General features: G+C 40.9%; 1 protein-coding gene across 1 annotated transcript; it reads left to right on the forward strand.

The window, feature by feature from the left end:
* The first annotated feature begins 10516 nt into the window (after positions 1 to 10516).
* LOC114625804 (testin-like) lies at positions 10517 to 19237 on the forward strand. The gene is made up of 3 exons (XM_028773163.1): positions 10517 to 11405; positions 15649 to 15652; positions 18901 to 19237. Exons 1-3 carry the CDS (start codon positions 10517 to 10519, stop codon positions 19235 to 19237), a joined length of 1230 nt encoding a protein of 409 aa, XP_028628996.1.
* The last annotated feature ends 600 nt before the right edge of the window (positions 19238 to 19837 follow it).

Here is a 19837-nt window from a genome sequence, read left to right on the forward strand (position 1 = left end):
CTGTCTCTTTTGGCCTTGGGTTGCTTCAGGTCTCCTGGTAGGCCTGTGTCCCTGGCTGTAGCAGACCTCCTGTGGGGCTTTCCATTTGTGGGGTCTTCAGAGGGGCAGAGAAGCTGCTTATCTGTTGCCTTGGCTGGAGACCTCCTCGGAGGCCTCCCGATTGTTGTGTCTTCAGAGGAACAGTCAAGTTGTTTTGTGTGAAGCTGTTCTCTAGGAGGGGATACAGACTATGGTTTCTGTTTCCCAGTGCGCATCAGAATTCCATGACAGCTTTCAGTTTGTTGGGTCAGTTGCCCTGCTTGATGTGGAGACCCTAGAGGGATTCAGACTGTGGTGTCAGTTGCCCAGTTGCCCTGTGAGCAGAGAAACTCCTGTGATATCTTCAAGCCGTTGTGTTTTCAGGGGAGCAGACAAGCTGGCAATCAGTTCTTCAGTTGCCTTGTGTGCAGTAGGTCTTCTGGGATGCCTTCAGGCTATGGTGTCAGTTGCCCTGTGTGCAGTGGATCTCCTGGATCCCAGTTGTCCTGTGTGCAACAGATCTTCTGGGATGCCTCAGGATGTGATGTCTTCAGGGAAATAGACTAGCTAGCAGTCTGTTCTGGTAGAAAGGACTGACTGGTAGGGGAGTGGAATTCGGCAGGTGGGGGTTTTGGTGGGTGATGGGTCCCGAGTTTCCTGGGTTCCCAGTGGCAGCTGTGGGACTTTGGAAGGTTTCTTACCAGATGGTCTGAGTGCAGCAACTATCCTGGGATGCCTCAGGATGTGGTGTCTTTCAGGGAGCAGACTTGCTAGCAGTCTATCCCAGCAAAAAGGTAAACCCTTCATTTTTAATGTTGCTTTGCTAGGTTACTTTGGTAGATAAATCAGGCCAACAAAAAAAACAGTTAATGATGATAAACTATCATTACTAATATTGAAATTGTTACTGAAATTACTTATTATTGTACCGGGACCTATATGACTTTTTCTATTAGTGTTTATTATATGAATTTGGGAGCCAAAAGATTTGATATCTTTTATGTTCACAATAATTATATACTTGATGGATTAGTAAAAATTTCTTTTATAAAATTTAGCTATTATCTTTATTCTCACAAATTTTGATTTGAAGTCTACATTACTACATGTCACAATAGTTATAGTGTCTAATTTTCCACATGTACTCACTTGTTAAATTTTCTTCTATACTTTTGCTCTTTGACAGTAAATGGTTTTTCCTGTCAGTCATGTTTCTTTCAGAGACCAGGAGAATTCTTCCTATTTTCAGCCCTATGAGCTAGTCTTCATTTCTTTATTTGTGAGTAAAAGTCATTTATCTTTAAAATAATCATTAGGAAATGTTTAAAGTTCTTGTGATTTTGTTGATTGCTTTTTATTTTTTTTAGATTATTGTTTGGTATTTATTTTGTCTTTTACTAGTATTATGGGTTTGCAGTTTTACTGTGTTGAACTTGATGGATTTCTTCGTGGTTCTCTGTTCACACAATCCTCCACTAAAACTTATTCTTCCTGTGTTTTCATGACTAAAACTGTCATCCTTTATGTATTTGTTTTGAAATGTCCCTTTTACTTGTTAAATGATAAAAGTTATCTCTGTTGTATATGGCGATCATGGATGTTAACACACTCACTCTTAAAACTTTAAAAATGTCATTCTGTGCTTTGCTAACATGTTAGAATGCTGTAAGGTGTTCCAATGAGTGTTCAGGTGTTACTGTGATGTTTCTGCCTTTGCATGTCAATATTTTCTCTTGTTGCACTAAAGAAAATATTATTTTCTTGATTGTATTTTTGAAATCTTGAGTATGCTATGCAATGGAAAGTTTTTTCTCTGGTCATATATATTTGGAATTCTAAATGTTTCTTGACATTTGTATTCAGTTTTCTGGGACTGGCCAGAAATCATGGGAACATTCCAATGGTGGTGGGTTGATTGAACACAAACTGCTTGGGTTACAAGTTTTGCTTGTAAATATTTCTTTTGGTGATGCAAAATTTGATTGTATCAATGTTCACCTTGTTTACAGGCGTATCTAATATGATCCTTCTTTGGAGAAAAGAGTTAAGTGTTATGCCCTCTTTGAAAGAAGAGGAAAGTCTAAGGCCACATTCCTGAGAGAAACAAGAGATCAGGTAGGGTAGGGACAAATACCCAACTAGGCAACAATAAATACCCCAAACTAACCTGTGTAGAGGGAGAATATATGGGGAATACCAAATTGGGACACAACTCTTCATCACAGTCTACAGTAGTCATTCCTCCCATGGATCTGATTGGTATCAGTATAATCACTCTTCCTAACAGGTTAGATGGTAGTCCCTAGCCCATTGTCCTCCTCAAACTTAGGATCAGCTGCACAAGTGTGGACCCACAGAATAGGACGTTTCCTTTTCTTTATGGACACCATGAAGCCTAGGGTGAAGAGTCTAGGTTCCTACTTTTTTACTCCTCTGCTAGAAAACCCTAATCACAGTGGCCTATATTCTCCTAGGTTGCAAATGTATGCACCTGGACACCTAGGTCATATAGAAAATATATTAGGTAATTTGAGTTAGAAGGGTAGACTTTGGTTCATAAGGGTCAGAGGAGGTAGGTCTGAAGATCTCTGGCAAAAAGCATGGAAGTCACAGATTACCTCCTTTGTCTATGATTCCCTTCATCTGAAGATCTTGGGTTAAGCCACTTTAAGAGAAAGGGAAATTGAGAACTGAACTTAGCCAAAGTGGGAGATTGTAGGTACCATTTTGACATAGAATGAAATTTTCTGGGACACTTGTGAATGAGGCTGACCTAGTAGAAATTGATAAGGGATGATTTTTTTTTTTAACAAAATGAAGACACAATGCTGACTTTACTAAAGCAGAAAGTTGGGGGAGGGTTTCATAAAAACTGGGTAACTAATCCTAAGTTTGTCACATGACAAAGGCCATGTTAGGTACAGGGAGAATGGTCAGCAAAATGTGACATAGTAAGTCCTTTTTGGAAGGGGACAATATGGTATGGAGATGTAGAGGTGAATCTAAAGCTGTCTTTTGCAAACATGAAAGGTGGACTCTTTGTTTTAGTATGTGGAATATCTCACACCACTTGAGGCAGAAGGTATATTGTCTCATATATTATTTAATGGAGTAGTGTGAACATTGGCCTCTCAGGTTGTAATTCTTTATAGCTTGGGATGTCCATATTATTAGTAGAATCATCAATACACCAGGCAACAACTGTCCTATTTGTGCATGGCTTGGGTAGCTATATCAAGTCACACTACTACCTCATTTTCCTGTTTAGCTATCTAGATCTCTGTGTTAATGAAACCACATGATTTCTGGCTAAGGTTATACTCTTGGAATTTGAGAAATCTAACCAGATTTGAAACCCTTGGTGAAATGGGAATCTTTCAAGGGCACATCCATTCACAGTTGACTGCCTGAGTTCTTCCTCTTGGGTTATAGGGGATAGAACTGAAGCCTGTTTTAGCGGAAGTGGAAAATCTCTTGCGTCAGCACTACAGGAGTAGTGTCAAACAAAGAGCAAACAGGAAGCAGCAAACCGTCTCCAAAACAATGAAAACCTTTCAGATTAATTTGTACAATGGATAAATATTAGGCAATTCCTTGTGGCCAGGGACATCTTCAACACCACACACATTTGCTTCTTCCTCATAGTCCAGAATTGCTATATTTTTGGAGACTCCATTGCAAGCTGGCAGCAATATTGGAGTACATCTATTAGTATGGTAGGCATTCTTTCAGCAATCTCAATTTTATTGTCAGCTACATAGGAGTTAGCATTAAGGGTGAATTTTTTACTATGTCTGACTACCAGCATGAAGATATGTAACATGAGTTCTGGGCTCTGGAACCATGAATCAATGTTGTATGAGGTCTCTTGTGTCATAAGAATGTTTTTCTAGCCACTCAGGTCAAAGGTTTAAGTCTCTCTTTTTAATAGTAACATAGATCTGATTTGCCCCAATTGATAAGGTGATGAATTAATGATGCATGAAATAGTGCTGTAAGGTATTAGAAAATTTTATTCAAAAGAACATATATAATGCCACTTTGGGAATAAAAGAAATGTGTGTTCCATTTGGTCAAAGACAATGGTCATATTTATCCTTGTATAGGTGGGAACCTTGAAAGCTACATTGATGCTTTTTCTTTATTGTTCTTTCATACCCTGCATGCTGATTGCAGCCCCCCTTCCTTGTCTCAGTTACTCCCTCACATTTCCTCTCCTCCAGATCCACTGCTCCTCCATTTCCTTTCAGAAATGAACAGAGCTCCCAGTGATGGGATCCAAACATGGAATAACATGATACAAAAAGACAAGACATATACATTTCTATCAAGGATGGATGAGGCAATCCAGTAATAGGAATAGGGTCTCACAAGCAGGAAAAACAGTTAGAGACATCTCCACTACCACTTATAGGAGTCCAACAAAAACCCCAAGCTAAGCAACCACAGCATGAATGCAGAAGGCCTAGTGAAGATTCCATGGGGGGCTCCTAAAAGGCAAACTATTCCAGTGTCTCACTTCCCATTCTTTTCCTCCATTTCTCTCTCCCCAGACTGATCCTTCCTATTCTAATCCCTAACTGGTCCTAGTCCATCCACAAAATCTATTTTATTTCCTGTTCTCAGAGAGATTGATGTGTCCCCTATAGACTACTCCTCTTTAACCTCACTGGGACTGAGGATTTATGTGTGTTTTACTTACCACTTAATATCCACTCATAAGTGAGTATATATCACGCTATTCTTTCTGGGCCTTGGTTGCTTTGTTCTGAATTTTTTTTATAGTTTCGTCCACTTGTCTCCACACTTTACGATGTGATTTTTTGAGAAAATATGAGTAATATTCCATTGTATAGATGAACCACATTTTTTATCCATTCTGATTGATAGACATCTAGATTTATTTCAGTTATTACTCATTATTAATAAAGCCATTATAAACATAATTGAACAAGTTAACTTGTAGTTGGATAGGGCATCCTTAGAGTATATACCCAAGAGTGGTATAACTGGATCTTAAGGATGATAGATTGGCAGTTTTATGAGAAACCTCCATATTGATTTCCACAATGGTTTTATCAGTTTGTACTCCTATCAGCATTGAAGAAGTGTTCCCCTTGCTCAATATTCTTACCAACATGAACTGTAATTTATTTAATTGATCTTAGCCAGTCTGACAGGTGTAAGATGGAATCTTGAAGTGGTCTTGATTTGCATTTCACTGATGAATATGGATGTTGCTCATTTCTTTAAATGTTTCTCAGACTTCTGAGATTGTTCTAATGAGAATTCTCTGTTTAGATCTATACCTCATTTTAATTGGATTGTTTTCAAATTTCTTGAGGTCCCACATGTTTAGAATATTAGCTCTCTATTGAAAGTGGACTTGAAGAAATTTTTTCTTATTATGTAGGCTACTGTTTTGTCATGTTGACAGTAACCTTTGCCTTACAGAAGCTTTTCAATTTCATGAGGTCCCGTGCATTAATTGTTAATCTTAGTGCCTGTGCCATAGGTATTCTCTTTATTGTGTCCTTTGTCAATCCATTCAAGGCTCTTTCCTACTCTTTCTCCTTTTAGGCTCAATGTACCTAGTTTTATATTGAGGTCCTTGGTCCACATAGATTTCAATTTTGTGCAGGGTAATAGATATAGATTTCTTTGAATTCTTCTACATCAAGGCGTCCAGTTAGACCAATTCCAATTGTTATAAGTGTTTACTTTTCTCCATCATGTTTCAAGTGCGTGCTGGAGTGTGCACCCATGAGTGTGTGCACAGACACACACACACACACACACACACACACACACACACACATAATCATGTGTCCATAGGTGTATGAACTTACTTCTGAGTCTTTGATTCAGTTACACTGATAAACTTGTCCGTTTTTATGCCAGTATTTTGCTGTTTTATCACCATAGCTCAGCAATACTGCTGAAATCAGGAATGTTTATGCCTCTTGAATTTCATCTATTCAGCATTATTTTAGTCATTCAGAGAATTTTATCAATATGAACTTGAGTATTGTTGTTTCAAGCTCTGTAAAGAATGTATAGGCATTTTGATTGGAATTGTGCTGAATCTATAGATTGTTTTCGGTAGGATGGCCATTTTTACTATGTTAATTCTACCAATCCATGAACATGGGAGATCTTTTCATCTTCTAATATACTCTTCATTTTCTTTCTTTAAAGACTTGAAATATTTTGTTATATTCAGGTTTTATTTGCTTGGTTAGAATTACCTCAAGATATTTTATATGCTTTGGGGCTATTGTGAAGGGTGTTTTTCCCTGATGTCTTTCTCAATCTATTTGTTGTTTGTATATGAGGACTACTAATTTTTTTTTAGTTTTCCTTATTTCCCACCACATAAATGAAGCTGTTTATCAGGTAGAGATTTTGGGACTGCTAGTGTATACTATCAGATTTTTTTGTGGTTGCTTATGTATATAATCATATCACCTGTGATTAATGATGATACTTTGACTTCTTCACCTCCTACTTGTATCCCCTTCATCTCCTTCAGTTTTCTTATTGCTCCAGATTAAACTTCAAGTACTATAATGAATTGGGCATGAAGGGAGTGGTCAGCCTTGCCTTGTTCCCAATTTTAATCAGATTACTTTGAGTTTCTCTCCGCTTAATTTGATGTTGGCTATGGGTTTGTGGTATATTGCCTTTATTGTTTTTAGCCATATTCTTTGTATCCCTATACTTTCTGAGACTTTTATCACAATCAGGTGCTACATTTTGTCAAGGACTTTCTCCATGTCTAATGAGGTAATCCTCATGTGGGGTTTTTCCTTTTGTTTATTTATATGGTGAAACTCATTGGCTGATTTTTATATGTTTAACGAGAACTGCAACTCTGGGATGAAGCCTACTTAGACATGGTGGAGGATCTTTTTTATGTGTTCCTGGATACAGTTCACAAGTATTTTGCTGAGTATTTTTGCATCTATGTTCATAATCGAAAGTTATCTGTAATACTCTTTCATTGTTGACTCTTTGTGTGGTTGTGATATCAGGCTGATTGTGGCATCATAAAAAGAATTTGGTGATGTTTCTTCTGTTCTTAAATTGTGGAATAATTTGAGAAGTACTAGTATAAACTCTTCTTTGAAAGTCTGGAATAAGTAAACAAGAAAACCATCTGACACTGGATTATTTGGTTCAAATCACTTAGAGGTTGTAGGTCAATATAAATTGTTTATCTCATCTTGATTTAACTTTGGTAAGTGGTATCTACCAAGAAATCATCTATTTGCTGTAGCTTTTCCAATTTTGTGGAGTACAGGTCTTTACAGTATGACCTAATGATTCTTTGGATTTCCTCAGGGTCTGTTGTTCTGTTGCTTTTTGTTGTTGTTGTTGTTCCTGATTTTGTTTATTTGTATATTTTCTCTGTGTTTTTTAGTTTGGATGAGAGTTTGTCTATCTTACTGATCTTTTTTAAAAGAACCAGCTCTCCATTCCATTGATTCTTTTATTGTTCTTGCTTATTTCTAGTATATTTATTTCACCCTTCATTTTAATTATTTCTTGACATCTACTCTTGTGTATACTTACTTTGTTTTGTTATAGAGCTTTCAGGTGGGTTGTTAAATTGTTAGGATGAGATTGGATGAGATTTATCTATTTTTTAAATATAGGTATTAATTTCCAAGAACTCTCCTCTTAAATATTGTTTCATAAGTTTGGGTATGTTGTGTAGACATTTTCATTGAATTCTAGAAAGTACTTAATTACTTTATGTCTTCTGTGACCAACCAGTCATTTAGTAGAGTTGTTCAGTCTCCATGAGTTTGTCAACTCTTGTTGTATTTTTTATTGTTGTTCTTGTTGTAGTTGAAATCTAATGTTCATCCATATGGTCTAATAGGATACTGGGGATTCTTTCATTTTTCTTATATGTATTGAGCCTTGCTTTGTGACTAAAAATGTGGCCAATGTAGAGGAAAGCTTCATGAGGTACTGAGGATGTAAATTATTTTGTGTTTGGCTAAAATGTTCTGCAGATATCTGTTAGGTACATTTGGTTTATAAATCTGTTATCTCAAGTATATCTGTTTAGTTTTTGTCTGAATGACCTGTCCATTGATAATAGAGGAGTATTGCAATCTCCCACTTTAGATACGTAAGGACAAATTGGAGATTTAAGCTTGAATAATGCTTCTTTACAAAAGTATCCTTGCATTTTGGGCAAGATACATAAACTAGAAATGTTATCTTGGTAGATTTGTTTTTATGAATATGAAGAGTACTTACCTGTATCTTGTAATTAATTTTGGTTGAAGCCAATTTTCATAGATAATACAATGGTTACACCAGTTTACCCTTTTGGTCCATTTGCTTGGAAAACCTTTTACAACCTCTTACTCTGAGGAAATGTCTATGTTTGATGTCCAGGTATGCTGCAGAAGAATGGATCAGGTTTTCACATCTACTCTGTTTCCCTGCATCTGTTTTTCATCATCTTATATATTACATTATGCAGTTTAAGTTAGCTGGCAAGGAGGTAACATCTAGGCCTCCCTCTTCACTCTTCCACCCCATCCAGAGCATTCTGAGTATCATTATCTAACACCATTTTTATTAGTCCTCACCAAGAGTTCTCAAGCACAGAGAGCTGGAAAGAAACTAGACTATAAGACTTGGGTATCCAAAAGTAATAAACATCTCTTTCGTGAAAAAGAGGACTCTGCCCAGTTGTGGTAGTTTGTGCTGAGGGTAAAGAAAGGGAAGACTTGTAGTCAGGATTCTGGGTCTTATAAATTTCAGGAAATCCTGAACATGGAGTAAACTGGAGAGAGAAATTGCTGGAGCTATGGGATCAAGTGGGGCTTATGAACTGAAACTTAAAAGAGTTGGGGCAGCCCAAGTCCTATGGCACTATGCCTTAAAAGGTGTGTAATGGATCATATACATCTCAGGGGTGGATTGTTCTGATTCTACAAAGTAGAATCAATACATTTTCCTTCATCTGACTTCTGTAATGGAAAGGGAGAGAGGGAGAATGACACTATCAGAAGCCTCCAGGAGAAACAGATAAGAAGAAATTTGACTTGCACTTGTGGAGTTATGCCTGCTCTAGGCAATATTATTATATCAAGTTTTAGAACCGCATTCCAGATTATAAAAGTTTGGAAATGCATACATCTACTGAACAAGAAAAGAGAGTATGAATCACCAATCTCTTTTCTTAAACATCATTGTTTGTCATAATTGAGGTTGAAAAAGAGGGTTAGGCTATAGAAATTCTTACCCAATCATGTGGCAGAAGATAATAGAACTTTAGTTTGGTGAAGCTTCCCTGTCATATCTAGAAGGTACTATCTAGCAGCAGGCATCTGGTCCTTTGGTTCTTGCAGTGCCTCCCTGTTCCCTGGGACTATTGTAGGTATATCATTGGGTTTGGGTGTTTCAAAGTCAGTTGTCCTCTACACTTACCCAGTTGTAGATTCCAACAATAGTTTCTGTCTACTGCCAAGAGATGCTTCTTTGATGGGGAGTGAGAGATACTCTTATCTACAGTTATAAAATTATGTATTTAGACTGTAGTCTACAGGTTTAGGAAAGTAGCAGAAGTCAGTTCTTCTTTAACTCTTAGTTGTAGATAATTGTTTGGTTTTCAGTACCAGGAATAAATCTCTATTCATAGGGTGAGTCTTAAGTCCTAGTAGACAGATGTTGGTTAGCCATCAAATAAAAGTAGCACTATTGCACCATTGTGGATTTCTTGCCTGAGTAGTTACTGTAAAATCTAAATTTTATAGCTGGATAACCCTGCACATTGCTTTTCTCCCTTGTCAGCCTTCATAACACCTTTGGGTATCATAAGAGCTAGACCTCAGTGATGTGGCTTCCAGGTAATGACATTTATTGAATAGAATATGAGTAGAATGCATTGACATTTTGATCCTGAGCAGATTCTAAAACTGTTGGGTTTCAGTTAAATCATCTGTAAAGAACAGAGGGCAATAGTGGCTGCTTCCCAAATGTGTGAGGTTTCATAAGATTTAAATAGTCAGTAAAACAGAATACTGTTTCTGGTATTTAATAAATATTGATCTTTCCTGTGATGGTACTTCCATAATATATAGTAATTCTTTAATCCTAATTCCTAAACTCTTTCATTTATCTGTGTGCTTTTCTGTCTTTGCCCTCTCTGTTCTCCCTGTACTTGTATTCAGGGCACATAAGGGTCATAGACATGAATTTGTGAGTTCTATGATGTAGCCTTCTATAAAATTGTATTTTGCTTCTTTTCTTTTTGTGATAAAAGCAATGGGAACATAAAGTATTCTACATATGTGCTTTCAGCTTCCATTTACATACCTGGTGTCATAGATAGCTAAACAATGTGAAGCTCATAAAAGATTTTTTTCAGTGTTACATCAACAAGAGTGTTAAGTGGAATTAAAAGTATGCTTAATTATAATTTTTAAAAATTTTATAATAATAGGTTTCCTTTTGTTCTCTACTGTAACAGATGGGCTCAGGTCACGAGCACGGAATTGGAGCCCCCTGTCTAAAATGCAAAGAGAAGTGTGCAGGGTTTGAACTACACTTCTGGAGGAAAACATGTCGTAACTGCAAATGTGGGCAAGAAGAGCATGGCATACTCCTGAGCACTGAGGAGAACAGGAAAGTGGGGAGACTCTCTGAAGATGCCAAATACACCAACTTAATGGCCAAGCTGAAATCAGAAGCAATTCCCATGTGCAAACCCAATGTAATGGTAGTGAGCAATCCAGTGCCTGCAAAGAAGGATTCCCTTAAAACTGTTACCTATGACTGGTCTCCCTCTGTCCAGAACCAGGCACTTGCCAGACAGTACATGCAAATGCTGCCTAAGGAAAAGCAGCCAGTGTCAGGTTCAGAGGGGGCACAGTACCGGAAGAAACAGTTGGCTAAGCAGCTCCCTGCACATGACCAGGACCCTTCTAAATGTCATGAGTTGTCTCGCAAAGAGGTAAAAGAGATGAAGCAGTTTGTGAAGAAATACCAGAGTGAGGTTCTGGGAGTGGGTAACGTGAAGATTCCTTCTGAGATCAATGCTCAAGATAACAAGGTGCACAACCTTGCTGGAAACAGAAACACCACAGCAGTAGTGGGTTCCAAGGACAAGTCTAAGGAGTCTAAGAAGATCCAATATTCCTGTTACTGTTGCAAACACCCCATGAAAGAAGGAGAACCAGCCATCTATGCTGAAAGGGCTGGCTACAGTAAACTCTGGCACCCAGCTTGTTTTATCTGCAGCATCTGTGGTGAAATCCTGGTAGACATGATTTACTTCTGGAAGAATGGGAAGCTATACTGTGGCAGGCATTACTGTGACAGTGAGAAGCCCCGCTGTGTTGGCTGTGATGAGTTGATATGTTGGGAGCCGCGGCAGGTGCTGGCAAAGTCCGCCATCGCTAGGTGGCGCTGTCAGCCATAATTCTTCCTAGTAAACAAATAAAGTGCGCATGTGCCATGGTAAAGCCCGCCAAAGCTAAGCCCATCCCACGGCGTTTGGCGCGCAACGAGTATACAGCCAATCAGAGGTGATTACGCCGCTCTAGGGTATATAAGGGCTTTTCCCAGGGCTGGGGGTCGTCTTCTACCACCATTTTGGTTTATGGGAATAAACGTGTTTCTACGGAAGGATTCTGGTGTGTGTGTGTGTGTGTGTGTGTGTGTGTGTGTGTGTGTGTGTGTGTATGTTTTTGCCGGCGAGACGACTACACGCGCGTGCCCCTCACATTTGGTGCCGAAAAACCCGGGAGAATTTTCCATCGCCGGCACGTTTTTAGAAGACCCGCCGCTCGTCATCCATGCGTGGAGGAATCCAGAACCGTAGGACGGGGTAACGTTCTCTGAAAGATATGTTTCGATTTGATTTGATTCACTTCCCTCCCCAGTTGGCAGGAACGTTAGAGGCTCTCGCCATGATGCTAGCAGCATCACTTTTCTTACTCCTGGTTTTCGTGAGGGTTCGGAGAATAGTACAAATCAGCATGTCAGAGACAGAGACAGAAAAGAAGCGCTTAGGAATTCAGAAAGAAAACGGAAGAAAAAGTATATTTAAGGAAAAAGGCCCTTCCAAAGACACACAGTCCAAGGAAGTGAGAGATGAGAGAAAGAACGCTCTTGGGAGAGACGGGAGAACAGGAAGCCTCAGAAAGAGATCTCTTTATCCGGTAAAGGAAGTGCTGGGGCATGATGCCTCTGAGTCGGAGGGGATAACTTCCTCAGAGGACTCAGATGAAGAAATAGGTAAACAGTTACCGCCGCAAAATCTAAAGCAGAGGAAAACGAGAGATAGAAGCCGGACGGCCTCTCGGCCTGTAGCGCCCTCCCAACCTAATGTTCCCGGCGCACTTCCGCCTCATGTGGACGGACGCGGCTCAAGCTCCTTCCTTTCAGAGGAAGACAAAAGAAAAATGTTACAAGCTTTTCCAGTGTTTGAGGACGCGGGAGGAGGCCGTGTCCACGCGCCTGTAGAGTATGCTTCTATCAAAGAATTTGCTGAATCGGTTAACAAATATGGAGTTGATGCTAATTTTACAATTATGCAGCTTGAGAGATTTGCCACTATGGCAATGACTCCGAATGATTGGCAGAACACAGTAAAAGCTGCCCTCCCTAATATGGGACAGTATATGGAATGGAAGGCCTTGTGGCACGACGCTTCTCAAGCACAGGCAAAGGCCAACGCTAATGCAGAGGGCAACCAGAGACAGTGGACTTTCGAATTATTAACAGGGCAAGGACAGTATGTTGCTGACCAGACTAACTATGATTGGGGAGCATATGGCCAGATTTCTGCCGCCGCAATTAAGGCATGGAAGGCCCTCTCGAAAAGGGGCGAGGCTGGAGGAAATTTAACAAAAATATTACAAGCCCCCCAGGAGTCCTTCTCAGAATTTGTTGCTAGAATGACAGAAGCAGCAGGCAAAATTTTCGGAGACCCAGAGCAAGTCAAGCCATTGATCGAGCAATTAGTATATGAAAATGCCTCACCAGAATGTAAGGCAGCTATTGCCCCTAGGAGAAACAAAGGGCTGACAGATTGGATAAAGGTCTGCCGAGGTCTTGGAGGCCCACTGACTAACGCCGGCCTGGCAGCAGCTATCCTGCAGGGCCAGAGCCGCTCAGGTCCTGGTGGCCGTAAAGTATGTTATAATTGTGGTAAACAGGGTCATTTGAAACGAGAATGTCGTACTCCTATACAAAAGAAAATCCCTGGGTTATGTACTAAATGCAGGAAGGGATATCATTGGGCCAATGAATGTCGCTCGGTTAAGGACATTCAGGGAAGGATTATTCAACATGATCCCTCCCCTATAGAAAGAGATGAAAATATTTCAAAAAACGAATATCCGGGCCCAATGTCTCAGGGCCCCAAAAAATATGGGACACAAGCCTACAACCGGGGGAGATCTCTAACTGCAGAGCTACTAGAGGGTCCGCAGGGTTGGACCTCCGCTCTATCTCCCAATTCTTATTAATGCCACATGAGGGTGTGCAACCTATCCCGGTTGATTTTAAAGGTCCCCTGCCTGAGGGAAGCGTTGGCCTCATTCTAGGCCGATCCTCTCTTACCCTGAAGGGGCTTGTGGTTCATCCTGGTGTTATAGACCAAGATTATACAGGAGAACTTCAAGTTCTCTGTTCTTGCCCACAAGGCATATTTTCTATCTCCCCTGGAGATAGGATTGCTCAATTGGTTATTCTTCCAAGTTTACATAATTGTTTTCCATCCACCGGGGCGCCAAGAGGTGCCAATAGGTTCGGTTCTTCAGGAACTGACTTTGCTCATTTAGTAGTGGATCTCAAAACCAGACCCACTTTACAATTAACAATAGAAGGGAAGAGCTTTACAGGAATTTTAGACACAGGAGCTGATAAAAGTATTATTTCCTCTAACTGGTGGCCAAAAACGTGGCCTGTTACACAGTCATCCCATTCCTTACAAGGGTTGGGATATGAGGCCAACCCCACCGTCAGTTCACGCTCCTTGACTTGGAAGACGCCAGAGGGTCAGACAGGAAGCTTTATACCTTATGTGCTTCCTCTCCCCGTTAACCTCTGGGGAAGAGACATTTTACAAGACCTGGGACTGACACTAACTAATGAGTACTCTCAACAAGCTATTAATATTATGAAAAGAATGGGATATAAGGAAGGAAAAGGCCTTGGCAGAAAGGAACAAGGGAGGTTAAACCCAATTTCACAAGAAAGTAATACAGGGAGACAAGGTCTGGGTTTTCCCTAGTTGCCACTGAGGGCTCCTTGCCCATACCCTGGCTTACAGAGGAAGCCGTGTGGGTTCCTCAGTGGCCCCTATCCTCTGAGAAATTGGAAGCTGCTACAAGGCTGATTGAGGAACAGGCACAGCTTGGTCATTTAGAACCTTCTACTTCTCCTTGGAATACCCCTATCTTTGTTATAAAAAAGAAATCAGGAAAATGGAGACTTCTCCATGATCTAAGGGCCATTAATAAACAGATGCAGCTGTTTGGCTCAGTGCAACGAGGGCTGCCTCTGCTCTCTGCTTTACCTAAGCAGTGGAGGATAATAATTATAGACATTAGGGATTGCTTTTTCTCCATTCCCCTACACCCGCAAGATAGGCAAAGATTTGCGTTCACCTTACCTGCTGTTAATCACCTTGAGCCAGATAAAAGATATCAGTGGACAGTTTTGCCTCAAGGCATGGCCAATAGTCCTACTATGTGTCAGCTGTATGTACAAATGGCCCTTGAACCTGTTAAGAAACAATTTCCTTCTCTACTCTTGATTCATTTTATGGACGATATTTTAATATGCCATAAAGAGTTGACCATTTTGCAGAACTCATATCCTTTATTAATTGCTACATTAAGACAGTGGGGTCTGCATATTGCCACAGAGAAGGTTCAAATTTCAGAAATTGGTTCCTTTTTAGGGACAGTTATTTACCCTGAGAAAATAGTTCCTCAAAAATTAGAAATTCGCAGAGATCATTTACATACCTTAAATGATTTTCAAAAGTTATTAGGTGATATAAATTGGTTAAGACCATTTTTGAAAATTCCCTCTGCTGAATTAAAACCTTTGTTTGACATTCTGGAAGGAGATTCCCATATTTCCTCACCAAGAGCGTTAACACCGGCTGCAAACCATGCCCTGCGATTGGTGGAGGATGCCTTGCAGGAAGCTCAGCTAAAACGCATTGATGAGACCAAAACTTTTAATCTATGTGTCTTTAAAACCAGACATTTACCAACTGCCGTATTATGGCAGGATGGGCCCTTATTATGGATTCATCCTAATGCATCTCCTGCAAAGATTATTGAATGGTATCCAGATGCGGTTGCTCAGCTTGCCTTACGGGGATTAAAAGCAGCTGTCACTCATTTTGGAAGGGAGCCTAAAGTTTTAATAGTGCCTTATACTGCACATCAAGTTCAAATATTAACTGCTACCTCTGATGTTTGGGCCGTGTTGGTCACCTCCTTTAATGGTCAAATAGATAATCACTACCCTAAACATCCCATTTTACAGTTTGCCTTAACTCAAGCTATTGTATTTCCACAGGTCTTATCTCAAAAGCCGCTCCCGGATGGAGTGGTTGTTTACACAGATGGGTCAAAGACAGGTGTGGGTGCTTATGTAATTGATAATAAGGTCACTGCCAAACAATATTATGAGACCTCACCTCAAGTTGTGGAATGTTTGGTAGTTCTGGAGGTTCTTGAAACCTTTCCAGGCCCTTTAAATATTGTTTCAGATTCCTTTTATGTAGTAAATGCAGTTAAAGACTTAGAAGTGGCTGGGCTAATTAGACCATCTAGTAGACTCGTAAAAGTTTTTCAAAAGATTCGATTCGCCTTAGTTAATAGGAGATTCCCGGTTTTTATTACACATATCAGGGCTCACTCAGGTCTACCAGGCCCAATGTCTCATGGGAATGACCTAGCAGATCGAGCCACAAAATTGGTTGCTATCGCCTTATCTTCCAAATTAGATTTGGCCAAGGATTTTCATAAAAACTTTCATGTGACAGCAGAGATGTTACGTCGTCGGTTTGAGATAACTAGAAAGGAAGCTAGAGATATAGTTACTCAATGTCAGAATTGCTGTCAATTTTTACCAGTGCCTCATGTAGGAATTAATCCACGAGGAATTCGGCCACTACAGATTTGGCAAATGGATGTTACTCACATCCCAACCTTTGGCAAATTACGATATTTACATGTTTCCATTGACACTTATTCTGGAATTATATTTGCTTCTCCGTTGACCGGAGAAAAGGCAGCACATGTTATTCAACACTGCCTTGAGGCATGGAGTGCCTGGGGGAAGCCTAGAATTCTTAAGACGGACAATGGGCCATCGTACACTTCTCAAAAGTTTAGACAGTTTTGTCGCCAAATGGAGGTAACCCATCTGACAGGCCTCCCTTATAACCCTCAAGGACAAGGCATCATAGAACGGGCTCATCGCACTCTTAAGTCTTATCTAATAAAACAAAAGGGAGGAGTCAAGGAGACTCTACCCTCAGTGCCACGAGTCACCGTCTCTATAGCACTTTTTACCCTCAATATTTTAAACCTGGACAGTCAGGGCCACTCAGCTGCTGACCGTCACTGTTTAGAGCCTGAGAGGCCGAAAGAGATGGTGAAATGGAAGGATATTTTGACCGGACAATGGAAGGGCCCAGATATTGTTTTATTAAGAGCCAGGGGAGCGGTCTGTGTGTTTCCACAGGAAGAAGACAATCCGTTTTGGCTACCAGAGCGGCTGACGAGGCGACTCGCGATACTGGAAGGTGACACCCAGACAGACCCTCCAGGCTCTGATGATAGCCCTTGTACTGATCCAAGGGATACAGGTTCCTAGTATTTTTGTTTATTTTATCAAATTCCATCTTTAAGAATTGTACCAATAAAACCTGCTAGATGTCCCAGTGTTGGAATTCTAAAAGATTCACTCATGCTATGGTTGCCAGAGTCACGCGATGGGTTCCCATCCCCGTGGAGACTCCTTCCACTTTGTCATTATTTAGACAAAAAAGAGATTTTGGTATAACTGCAGCCATAGTGACGACGATATTAATTAGTGCCATTACCGCCACTACCACTGAGATTGCTGTGTCAACTTCTGTTCAGGTGGGCACTACCCCCAATTGTCAGCCACGGTGGCAGAGACTGTTAACCTTCAAACCTCTGCCAGTACCCAACTAAAAGGCGGGCTAATGATCCTTAATCAACGCCTTGATTTAGTGAGAGAGAGATTGGATATCCTCTTTCAACTAGCCCAATTGAGATGTGAGAAAAAACTGGGTACACTTTACATCACCAGTGTACAGTATAAAAACTTTACTCGTGTAACTAATCTGTCCAGAAAATTGTTTCAGTATCTTACAGGAAACTGCTCAGAAAACTTCAGTGAGACACTCAGAAAATTGAGAGCAGCTGTGGTGAACATCAACTCGACGCGCGTGGATCTGTCCCTGACTGAGGGACTGTCCTCCTAGAATTCTTCAGCTTTCTTCTTTTCTTTTCCTTTTCTTCCCTTTTTTAAGTGGGTGGGAGTAGGCCTGTTTGGTATACCCTAAGTTGTGGATTAGTATTCATCCTTGGTTGGTTGCAAACTCAGAGCTCAACAAAATCTTGACAAGGCTATTTTTGCACAGGCGCTTCCAAAGTACTAGGGGCTTCCCCGGCAGTGTGGTTATCACTGCCTCAATTATAAGCAGTCTCCCCCTCACGAGTGGTGGTGCTAAATGTTAGGCCATCAGCGTTGCACCCCAGAAGATTTGCCCATTACACTGGGTCAGTGAGGAGTCTTGGCCTGGTTGATCCTTGTCTGTATAGCTGTGGTACCTGAATTTTGAGACAAACAGCCCTTGCACCCCTAGGAGATGACTCCATTGCACAGGGATGGGTGTTTGCATCTCTTTCTGTTCCCCTTAGCCCTTGCACCCAGAGGACTCGTTTCCATTGCACCTGGTAGGGTAAGGGAGACTGCCTTAAACTGTTGGTTCTTGAACGCTTATTCCCCCAAGATGGAATTCGCTCGATCGGCCATGGGTTTGAGTCATAACTGGTACCACACTAGACAGGCCAGAACAGCCAGTTAAATAACTCCATCCTTTTGTCTCCAGGCCGGCTGCCAATTGGTCCCAACGACGGGAATAAGCTGATCTCATATGCCAGAGGTACACCACGAATGGTGATTTTACCCGGTGACAGGCATCACGAGTGACCACTACCTGGGGCGCACATTCTGAGAATGCCAGGTGTGGGTGCGCGACCCTCGTAGCCTAGCCAGAGAGCTCACCATTCTTTGGTGCTGGCTGTGGAGAAATGTCAGTCAGCCTAGACACGGGACATTGGCCAGTGCCTGTTTAACAAATCAAAAAAGAAATAGCCAGCAGACAGATTCCTCAGCTGCTGCACCCTAGGGCTTCTGGTATAGGCACCCTGTAAAGCCTCAAACATTTGAGCACCACCCTCTGTTTTTAAAACAAAAAAGGGGCAGATGTTGGGAGCCGCGGCAGGTGCTGGCAAAGTCCGCCATCGCTAGGTGGCGCTGTCAGCCATAATTCTTCCTAGTAAACAAATAAAGTGCGCATGTGCCATGGTAAAGACCGCCAAAGCTAAGCCCATCCCACGGCGTTTGGCGCGCAACGAGTATACAGCCAATCAGAGGTGATTACGCCGCTCTAGGGTATATAAGGGCTTTTCCCAGGGCTGGGGGTCGTCTTCTACCACCATTTTGGTTTATGGGAATAAACGTGTTTCTACGGAAGGATTCTGGTGTGTGTGTGTGTGTGTGTGTGTGTGTATGTTTTTGCCGGCGAGACGACTACACGCGCGCGCCCCTCACATTGATATTCAGCAATGAATATACCCAAGCAGAGAACCAGAATTGGCATCTGAAACACTTCTGCTGCTTTAACTGCAACAAGGTTCTGGCAGGAAAAGTATATGTGATGGTCAGATCCAAGCCTGTGTGCAAGTCCTGCTACATGAGGAACCATGCTGTAGTGTGTCAAGGATGTCACAATGCCATTGACCCAGAAGAGCAGAGAGTAACCTACAAACAATTCAGCTGGCATGCATCCATGGCATGCTTCCTATGCTCCTGCTGCAGCAAGTGTCTCATTGGGCAGAAGTTCATGCCTGTAGAAGGGATGGTTTTCTGTTCCATGGAGTGTAAGAATATGTTGTACTAAGTGTAGTGTACCAAGCAGTATGGAGCCATAGCTGTCCACAGCCACCTGCATTTCATGACAAATTTCGATTTGAAAGAAATGAAAAATAAACCTACATAGCAAACCAGAAGATTTTGTCCAATATACATAAAATCTTAAGAATTTAGTTTGTCTTAAATTTAAGTGATTGCTTTAAGTACACAATTTGAAAAATATGTTAGCTCAGTGAATTTCTTCTGGCAGACAGCACTGGTGCTCCAGTGCCTAAGCCTTTACATCTCCTGGATGAGGCAGAGAGGTCTCTCACTGCATATCTCTTTATTTACTTTGCCTCTGTGTTCTCTTTTGTAATCAGTGACCTCCAACTGCGTCATTGAGTATTTTATACCTATGTGCACGTTGCTCTTGGAATTTATTTTGTCCAGAACATAAAAAGTAGTCCATTCATTTAGGTTTTTTTGAAACTCAACAAATATGTATAGGTTTTTTACGCAGGGAATTATAACTTGTATTATGTCATCTGCCTGCCATGACTCAATTTTTTAGCATGATTTTCAGTGTTACATTGTGGATGCTCTTCTGTGCTTTATCTTCTCAGTTCAAGCAGTCAATAATAATGTG

The sequence above is a fragment of the Grammomys surdaster genome, unplaced genomic scaffold (genome assembly GCF_004785775.1).
Source record: "Grammomys surdaster isolate TR1022 unplaced genomic scaffold, NIH_TR_1.0 222, whole genome shotgun sequence".
NCBI lineage: Eukaryota > Metazoa > Chordata > Mammalia > Rodentia > Muridae > Grammomys > Grammomys surdaster.